This window comes from Oncorhynchus kisutch, linkage group LG11 (genome assembly GCF_002021735.2).
Source record: "Oncorhynchus kisutch isolate 150728-3 linkage group LG11, Okis_V2, whole genome shotgun sequence".
In the NCBI taxonomy this organism is placed as follows: domain Eukaryota; kingdom Metazoa; phylum Chordata; class Actinopteri; order Salmoniformes; family Salmonidae; genus Oncorhynchus; species Oncorhynchus kisutch.
Genome location: NC_034184.2, coordinates 86,088,116 through 86,098,115, shown reverse-complemented (window position 1 = coordinate 86,098,115; position 10,000 = coordinate 86,088,116). Strand labels below are relative to the sequence as shown.

The 10,000-nt window shown below is 44.9% G+C and overlaps 1 protein-coding gene across 1 annotated transcript in view; it reads right to left on the bottom strand.

The window, feature by feature from the left end:
• Window positions 1-10,000, bottom strand: part of LOC109885478 (retinol dehydrogenase 10-A) — a 25,832-nt gene that overhangs the window by 1,381 nt on the left and 14,451 nt on the right. The window contains exons 3-6 of the mRNA XM_031836436.1: window positions 6,611-6,709; window positions 4,083-4,228; window positions 1,665-1,796; window positions 1-552 (exon numbers count right to left, since the gene is read on the bottom strand). The exon at window positions 1-552 is cut by the window's left edge and continues 1,381 nt beyond it. Coding sequence (XP_031692296.1) covers window positions 462-552; window positions 1,665-1,796; window positions 4,083-4,228; window positions 6,611-6,709 — 468 coding nt within the window. The 3' untranslated portion in view covers window positions 1-461. The remainder of the gene's footprint in view (window positions 553-1,664; window positions 1,797-4,082; window positions 4,229-6,610; window positions 6,710-10,000) is intronic.

Genomic DNA, 10,000 nt, shown 5'->3' with positions numbered 1-10,000 from the left:
AGAGAAACTGGAAAGTGACAAGATTTTACTGTACAGTAACATACTGTATATTTCCACAAAGATACTAAATAAAAAGTTGGTGACTACATTACGTAAATAGTTAATACCTTTTTTTTCATATGATTTAAAAAAAAAAAAAAGAACTATTGACACAGTATATAGATGGTTGGTTTCTTTAAACAAACCTTAGAAGAAAAAAAACATAAAAAATAAAAAGACAACTATGAAAAAACGAAGAGAAATAAAAATCCTTTGTGTAGTAACACAGCTGGCATCGTTTCAGAGGACCTTTGTATCTGCTCAATGCAAGTTCACCAGTCTAGATTCAGTCTTTTTTAAATCCTCCTCCTCCTCCATGCACCCTCAGTGGTCTTATCCTTGTGCCTCTAGGGTTATGGGCCCCACCCCACCATGCGGCAACAGCGCCCCCTAGATGTCCCCCTTAGCCTCGTTGTTGTTCATCAGCTCCTTCCTCTGGGCAAGGAAGGGTACATACACTTATCAGCACCGAGGAACCTGTACATACAAACGATGGCCTCGAAGGGCAGGAAGCTGTAGAGAGGAGAGAAAACAGAGGTCAGATACACAAGCTCTTCATTTAGAGACATTAATTCATTCACAACACACTGGAGAAAGGAGAGGGTCTGAGTTCATTCAGACACTGGAGAAAGGAGAGGGTCTGAGTTCATTCAGACACTGGAGAAAGGAGAGGGTCTGAGTTCATTCAGACACTGGAGAAAGGAGAGGGACTGAGTTCATTCAGACACTGGAGAAAGGAGAGGGTCTGAGTTCATTCACACACTGGAGAAAGGAGAGGTATGTGGAAAGAGAGGAGAGGTATGTGGAAAGAGAAGAGAAGAGAGGGATGTGGAAAGAGAAGAGAAGAGAGGGATGTGGAAAGAGAGGAGAGGGATGTGGAAAGAGAAGAGAGGGATGTGGAAAGAGAAGAGAGGGGATGTGGAAAGAGAGGAGAAGAGAGGGATGTGGAAAGAGAGGAGAGGGATGTGGAAAGAGAAGAGAGGGATGTGGAAAGAGAAGAGAGGGATGTGGAAAGAGAAGAGAGGGATGTGGAAAGAGAGGAGAGGTATGTGGAAAGAGAAGAGAAAGAGAGGGATGTGGAAAGAGAAGAGAAGAGAGGGATGTGGAAAGAGAGGAGAGGGATGTGGAAAGAGAAGAGAGGGATGTGGAACGAGAGGAGAGGGATGTGGAAAGAGAGGAGAGGGATGTGGAAAGAGAGGAGAGGGATGTGGAAAGAGAGGAGAGGGATGTGGAAAGAGAGGAGAGGGATGTGGAAAGAGAGGAGAGGGATGTGGAAAGAGAGGAGAGGGATGTGGAAAGAGAAGAGAGGGATGTGGAAAGAGAAGAGAGGGATGTGGAACGAGAGGAGAGGGATGTGGAAAGAGAGGAGAGGGATGTGGAAAGAGAAGAGAGGGATGTGGAAAGAGAGGAGAGGGATGTGGAAACAGAAGAGAGGGATGTGGAAAGAGAAGAGAGGGATGTGGAAAGAGAAGAGAGGGATGTGGAAAGAGAAGAGAGGGATGTGGAAAGAGAGGAGAGGGATGTGGAAAGAGAAGAGATGGCAACCACCCATTCATGCCAATAAAGCATGTATTTATTAATTGAATTGAGAGAGAGAAAGACAGAGGGAGAAAGACTGGACTGACCTTTTCATGAAGTTAACCATGTATACTATACGAGGGGTGCAGATCATAGCCTGATCGGTGAGAATGGCCCTCATAGACTGTGTTACACAGAACTCTGGCTTCAGGGGAGGCAGGAAAGGCTCGATCTCTTTCCTGTACAGACAGGAAGTGGCATAACAGTTAGAGACAGCCAGAACGAGGGCAGAACACACACATAAACACAAGGGGAAAGTGCCCAGGGTGCTATTCAGCAACGTAAGTGCAGAGTTTGTACACAACAGACAACCAAGTCTGATCTTATCTAAACCATATCTATTGATATCAACACCTAGAATAGGCCAGTTCAGATACAGAAACCAGCGGGGGGAACCATTGTAACTAAAGAGGGGAACAGTATTCACGGTACACCTGTTAGGGGAGGTAGAGAGGGTGTGCCTTGGTTTGGTAGAGCTCTAGGTGAAACACTGACATCGACATACAGGTTAAGGCACTAGTCAACTCCGTAGAACAGTGCAGTACACTGAGTGTACCAAACATTAAGAACACCTTCCGAATATTGAGTTGCGCTCCCTTTTGCCCCCCCCGGAACAGCCTCAATTCGCCGGGGCACAGACTCTACAAGGTGTCGAAAGGATGCTGGCCCTTGTCGACTCCAATGCTTCCCACAGTTGTGTCAACTTGGCTGGATGACCTTTGGGTGGTGGACCATTCTTGATACACACAGGGAAACTGTTGAGCTTGAAAAACCCAGCAGCGTTGCAGTTCTTGACACCAACCAGTGCCTGACACCTACTACCATACCCCGTTCAAAGACACTTAAATATTTTGTCTTTTCCATTCACCCTCTGAATGGCAAACATACACAATCCATGTCTCAATTGTCTCAAGGTATAAAAATCCTTCTTTAACCACCTGTCTCCTCCACTTCATCTACACTGATTTGAAGTGGATTTAACAGGTGACATCAATAAGGGATCATATCTTTCACCTGAATTCACCTGGTCAGTGTATGTCATGGAAAGAGCAGGTGTTCCTAATGTTTTGTACACTCAGTGTATAGTACAATACAGTACAGTGCATTGCAGTACATCACCAGCCCATTGCATGTAGCCACGTGTGTATATTTGTACATAATCTTTCTAGTTAGCGAGTTATAGCTAATTTATAGTCAGCAATGGGGGAAGTGATACTACTTGATACTTTTGTTCTGTCTTAAAGGGGCAGTGTTGTATTTTAAGAGAGGTTTGAATAAGATACGTAGCCAATAGGCAGAGGGTATAATAATTAATTAATAATAATTTGTCTGATTCTCCTGTAATAATGGTTTGGGAATAATTATGCATTTTTATTTTGTAAAGTGGTTTCCTGCATCAAACACAACATTTTCAGTCACCTCCTTGTCTGAAGGACAAGTGTATAAACAGGTTAAAGGTCAAGCCCTGCATGTGTTTTTCTTCAAAAGTCTGATGGAATGTAGGTCTACATTGAACACCACACATTGTCTGCTCCTGTAGTCTGACTGATAGAACAGCTATTTCCATGTTCAAATATTATGGGATGCATTTTCTCCATAGTTTTTGATGGTAGGACACTCCGGTAGGCCCATATTTTGATCAAATAGCCACAGTGACCTACTTGTCCAATGTTAAAATTGTAACTACTCAAAGTGGGTACAGCCGGTTCACAATAAACGCGCATCATAAGTACAACGTTGAAGGTTGCGTGCGCTCTCAGTAGACGGGAAATTTGCTCCGTGACTGAATTTGTTTTTAAGGAACATTGCTGTTAGCAGTAGGCTCCCTGGTTTCGTTTAATTTAATAATTTAAATTATTTAATTTAAATTATTAACCTCCAACGTATATTTAAATAGACATTTAAATGCTAAGGGATAAAGCACACTATGAATCACGTTATGATTAATTGATTTGAGTGGAATGACTGATTATTTGATTGATTGATTGAGTATTTGATTGATTGATTGATTATTTGATTGAATGATTGATTGATTATTTGATTGAATGATTGATTATTTGATTGATTGATTGATTATTTGATTGATTGATTGATTGATTATTTGATTGAATGATTGGTTGATTATTTGATTGATTCATTGATTGATTATTTGATTGATTATTTGATATAATGATTGATTGATTATTTGATTGATTTATTATTTGATTGATTGATTTATTGATTATTTGATTGATTGATTGATTGATTATTTGATTGATTGATAGATTATTTGATTGATTGATTTATTATTTGATTGATTGATTGGTTGATTATTTGATTGATTGATTTATAATTTGATTGATTGATTGGTTGATTATTTGATTGATTGATTTATAATTTGATTGATTGATTGGTTGATTATTTGATTGATTGATTGGTTGATTATTTGATTGATTGATTGATTGATTGATTGATGGATGAGTCACCTTATCCTGCAGCCTTTGAACATGCCCGTGTCCACCAGGTAGGGACACACCAGCGTCATCTTAATGCCGTCCTTATCCGAAGCCTTGATCTCGTGGCTCAGCGACTCGTGGAAGCCGATGGCCCCGAACTTACTGGCGCAGTAATCCTATAGGGGGTCATGAGAGGAAAAGGTGTCCCTGTTAAATCCTGTGTAGCTATCACACTGGAGTAAAGACACAGTCGTAGAATTACACTGGAATAGAATGGGCGTCAGGATTGGGTTATGGGCTGGGCTGGGATTGGATTGGGTTATGGGCTGGGATTGGATTGGGTTATGGGCTGGGATTGGGTTGGGTCGGGGATGGGCTGGGCTGGGATTGGATTGGGTTATGGGCTGGGATTGGGTTATGGGCTGGGATTGGATTGGGTTATGGGCTGGGATTGGATTGGGTTATGGGCTGGGATTGGGTTGGGTTGGGGATGGGTTGGGTTATGGGTTGGGATTGGGTTATGGGCTGGGATTGGGTTGGGGATGGGTTGGGTTATGGGTTGGATTGGATTGGGTTATGGGCTGGGATTGGGTGGGGTTATGGGCTGGGATTGGATTGGGTTATGGGCTGGGATTGGGTGGGGTTATGGGCTGGGATTGGATTGGGTTATGGGCTGGGATTGGGTTGGGTTGGGCATGGGTTGGGGATGGGTTGGGGTTGGATTGATTTATGGGGCGGGGAGGGTTTGATGGTTCGCCGGGGGCCTAATCTTCAAAAGCAGCTTGGGCAAACCCAGAGAGGATAAAGGAGATGAGACTGTGCCCACGTGACATGCCTGCCAAACTATGGTTCCTAAATGAATAGTCCCTCCTGCCTTAAAATCACATTCAATTTCTATGAAGTATTATAGGTTAAAACCTTGACTGTGCTCCAGTCCCTTTGAAGAGAGACTTAATGGTTATGGATGAGTTCCCGCCTGTGCAACAACAGCTAGGAAAACAAAAGGCAATGGGGTAGCGGTGCCTAAAGACAGAATGAAAATGACACCACTCTGGAATGGAGAGAGAGAGTGAAAGGGAGTCCATGTGTTCTAGAATATTAAAGAAGCATTCTAGAAGGCTTCTCTGGAACACACAACAGAGAGTGACAGCTACAGCCACTCTTCTTATTGTCCCCAGGACAAATGACCACATCAAATCCTTTTAACACTGACTCGGATAACACACAAAAAGAAACAGTGAGGGGCCTGGACGAAAGATGACCCCCCCCCCCCCCCCCACACACAAAAAAAAGTGAAAACAAAGTCCCCTCCATTTAGAGTGAATTGGCTGTGATGTGAATACTGAGAGAGCTGCGATGGTTTCACAAAGAACCTGATGAAGATGTCTCCCTCCCACGGAGACATGTCAGCCTGTTCTTCACTCAGAGCCAAGGGCCCTATGGGCCCAGCCCCAGTCCCCCCCAGCTGCAAACAGAGGGCCCCAGAACAGGCCCCCCCAGCTACAGACAGAGGGTCCCGTAAGAGGGCCCCGTAACAGGCGCCCACGCCCAGACCCCCCAAGCTATAGACAGAGGGCGCCGTAACAGGCCCCCTAGACCCCCCCCGAACTACAGACAGAAGGCCCCGTAACAGGCCCCCTAGACCCCACCAAGCTATAGACAGAGGGCCCCGTAACAGGCCCCCTAGACCCCCCCAAGCTATAGACAGAGGGCCCCGTAACAGGTCCCCAGACCCCCCCCAAGCTATAGACAGAGGGTGCCGTAACAGGCCCCCCAGACCCTCCCTACTATAGACAGAGGGCCCCGTAACAGGCCCCCAGACCCCCCCCCCTACTGTAGACAGAGGGTCCCGTAACAGGCCCCCTAAACCCCACCTACTATAGACAGAGGGCCCCATAACAGGCCCCCTAAACCCCCCCCTACTATAGACAGAGGGCCCTGTAACAGGCCCCCAGACCCCCCCCCCCTACTATAGACAGAGGGCCCCGTAACAGGCCCCCAGACCCCCCTACAATAGACAGAGGGCCCCGTAACAGGCCCCCAGACCTCCCCCCCACTATAGACAGAGGGCCCCGTAACAGGCCCCCAGACCCCCCCCCCCTACAATAGACAGAGGGCCCCCAAAGCTCATCTCTGTTCTTTAAATTTCCAGAGTTGGGGGGAATAATATGAGAAAGGCGAATATCTGTGTCTGTGTCGCTGTCTCTGTGTCGCTGTCTCTGTGTCTCTGTCTCTGTGTCTGTGTCTCTGTGTCGCTGTCTCTGTGTCGCTGTCTCTGTGTCGCTGTCTCTGTGTCGCTGTCTCTGTGTCGCTGTCTCTGTGTCGCTGTCTCTGTGTCGCTGTCTCTGTGTCGCTGTCTCTGTGTCTCTGTGTCTCTGTGTCTCTGTGTCTCTGTGTCTGTCTCTCTGTCTCTCTGTCTCTCTGTCTCTCTGTCTCTCTGTCTCTCTGTCTCTCTGTCTCTCTGTCTCTCTGTCTCTCTGTCTCTCTGTCTCTGTGTGTACTACATAGTACTACTAACTAACCAAGAGAGAGTGTCTCATTCATGTGTAGTAACTCACCTCCACACCAGCTGTGCTGAATAGCCCCAGAGAGCTGGCAACCGTCACAATGTGGCCGTGGTTCAGCTCCAACATCTTGGGAAGGAATGCCTTGGTGGTCTATAGGAAAGAGAGAAGAGGGGGAAGGAGGGAAAAAAGAGAGGAAGGTTAGTTTACTGGTGCAGTTTGTCTCTGCCAAAACCCTTTGATCCTCTTTCTGTTTCTCTCTCTCCCTCCCGCTCTCTCCCTCTCTTCTCTCTCTCTCCCTCCCGCTCGCTCCCTCTCTCTGCATCACCATGGAGAAGAGAGGGAGACTTTTTGACAGACAAACAGAGGGAAAAACAGGAGAGAACGAGGGAGAGAGAGCACACCACAGAGAAGAGAGATGGTTTACTGTATGAGTCTGTTCTTTCCCACACGGATCCAGTACCCAGCGCTGTGCCCAGCTCTAAAGACCCGCTGACAGAACCAATCACAGGTCCCCGTTCACTCACCATGGACCACAATGCAATTCAACCGCTGTCCACCGACTGCCCTCTGTGCTGCCCAAGCGGAACAATACTCAAAGTGATAGGAGAGAGAGAGAAAGTGATAGGAGAGAGAGAGAGAGAGAGAGAGAGAACGAGAGAGAGAGAGAGAACGAGAGAGAGAGAGAGAGAGAGACGAGAGAGAGAGAGAGAAAGTGATAGGAGAGAGAGAGAGAGAGAGAGAGAGAGAGAGAACGAGAGAGAGAGAGAGAACGAGAGAGAGAGAGAGAGAGAGAACGAGAGAGAGAGAGAGAAAGTGATAGGAGAGAGAGAGAAACGAGAGAGAGAGAGAGAGAGAGAAAGTGATAGGAGAGAGAGAGAACGAGAGAGGAGAGAGTATCCCAAATTGCACATTATTTCCTACATAGTGCCCTACTTTTGACCAGAGCCCTTTGGCCTTCCCTCTAATGGTTAACATTAAAATGTCAGAACGATTAAGCTGATCCTAGATCTGTGCCTTACTGAAATTCTATCTACCGGGATCAGTGTGAAACATAACCAACACTGAGGGAGATTGAAGACCAACACTGAGGGAGATTGAAGACCAACACTGAGGGAGATTGAAGACTAACACTGAGGGAGATTGAAGACTAACACTGAGGGAGATTGAAGACCACACTGAGGGAGATTGAAGACTAACACTGGGGGAGATTGAAGACCAACACTGAGGGAGATTGAAGACCAACACTGAGGGAGATTGAAGACCAACACTGAGGGAGATTGAAGACCAACACTGGGTGAGATTGAAGACCAACACTGAGGGAGATTGAAGACCAACACTGAGGGAGATTGAAGACCAACACTGAGGGAGATTGAAGACCAACACTGAGGGAGATTGAAGACCAACACTGGAGGAGATTGAAGACCAACACTGAGGGAGATTGAAGACTAACACTGAGGGAGATTGAAGACTAACACTGAGGGAGATTGAAGACCAACACTGAGGGAGATTGAAGACCAACACTGAGGGAGATTGAAGACTAGGGAGGGCCTACAGTGCTAACTTCTCTTAGACCTGAGGTGTTGGTGTCGAGGAGGAATAACAACAACAGAACAACTTTCTGCCCCCCCCCCCATCCTCATTACCATCTTTGGGAGTAACTGGTGCTAGAAAATGGACATAGAACTCAATCACTGAAAAGATAATATACTAGAACCCATCTGTAAATAGCCCATCCAACTACCTCATCCCCATACTGTATTTATTTATCTTGCTCCTTTGCACCTCAGTATCTCTACTTGCACATTCATCTTCTGCACATCTACCGCTCCAGGGTTTAATTGTTATATCGTATTTACTTCTGTATATAGACTTTTCTATTGTGTTATTGACTGTACGTTTGTTTATTCCATGTGTAACTCTGTGTTGTTGTTTGTGTCGAACTGCTTTGCTTTATCTTGGCCAGGTCGCAGTTGTAAATGAGAACTTGTTCTCAACTAGCCTAACCTGGTTAAATAAAGGTGTTCTCAACTAGCCTACCTGGTATTCTCAATAGCCTACTCTGGTTAAATAAAGGTGTTCTCAAACTGACGCTAACCTGGTTAAATTAAAGGTGTTCCCAACTAGCCTACCTGGTTAAATAAAGGGTTTCTAGACTGCCTTAGCTGGTTACATAAAGGTGTTTTCTAACTAGCTTACTTGGTTAAATATAAGGTGTTCTCAACTAGCCTACCTGGTTTAAATAAAGGTGTTCTCAACTAGCCTGACCTGGGTTAAATTAAAGGGGATTCTCAACTAGCCTATCCTGGTTATAATAAAAGGTGATTCTCAACTAGCCTATCCTGGGTTAAATAAAGGTGGTATACCCAACTAGCCACTACCTGGTTTAAATAAAGTGTGTTCTAACTACCTACCTGGTTAAATAAAGGTGTTCTTCACTAAGCTACCTGGTAATAAAGGTGTCTCTCAACTGGCCTACCTGGTTAAATAAAGTGTTCTCACTAGCCTACCTGGTTAAATAAACGGTTTCTGCACTGGCCTAACCTGGTTAATAAAGGGTGTTCTAAACTAGCCCTACCTGGTTAAATAAAGTTGTCTCATATCGCCTACCTGGTTAAATAAAGGTGTTTATCACTACCTCACTGGTTAAAATAGAAGGTGTTCTCAACTAGCCTACCTGTTAAATAAAGGGTGGTTCTCAACTAGCCTTAACCTGGTTAATTAAAGGTGTTCTCAACTAGCCTACCTGGTGTAATAGTAAAGGTGTTTCTCACAACTAGGCCTACCTGGTTAGAATTAAAGGTGTTTCGCTACTAGCCTACATGTGTTAGAAATAAAAGGTGGTTTCTCAACTAGCCTACCTGGTGTAAATATAAGGTGTTCTCAACTAGCCTACCTGGTTAATAAGGTGTTCTCAACTAGCCTACCTGGTTAAATAAAGGTGTTCTCAACTAGCCTACCTGTTAAATAAAGGTGTTCTCAACTAGCCTACCTGGTTAAATAAAGGTGTTCTCACTAGCCTACCTGTTAATAAAGGTGTCTCAACTAGCCTACCTGGTTAAATAAAGGTTGTTCTCAACTAGCCTACATCGGTTAAAATAACGGTGTTTTCCAACTAGCCTACCTGGTTAAATTAAAGGTGTTCTAACTACTACTGTTCAATAATTTTCTCAACTAGCCTACCTGGTTAAATAAAGGTGTTCTCAACGAGCCTACCTGGTTAAATAAAGGTGTTCTCAACTAGCCTACCTGGTTAAATAAAGGTGTTCTCAACTAGCCTACCTGGTTAAATAAAGGTGTCTCACCTAGCCTACCTGGTTGTAACTAAAGGTTTCTCAACTAGACCTACCTGGTTAAATAAAGGTGTTTCAAACTAGCCTACCTGGTTAATAAAGGTGTTCTCAACTAGCCTACCTGGTTAAATAAAGGTGAAATAAAAAAAAA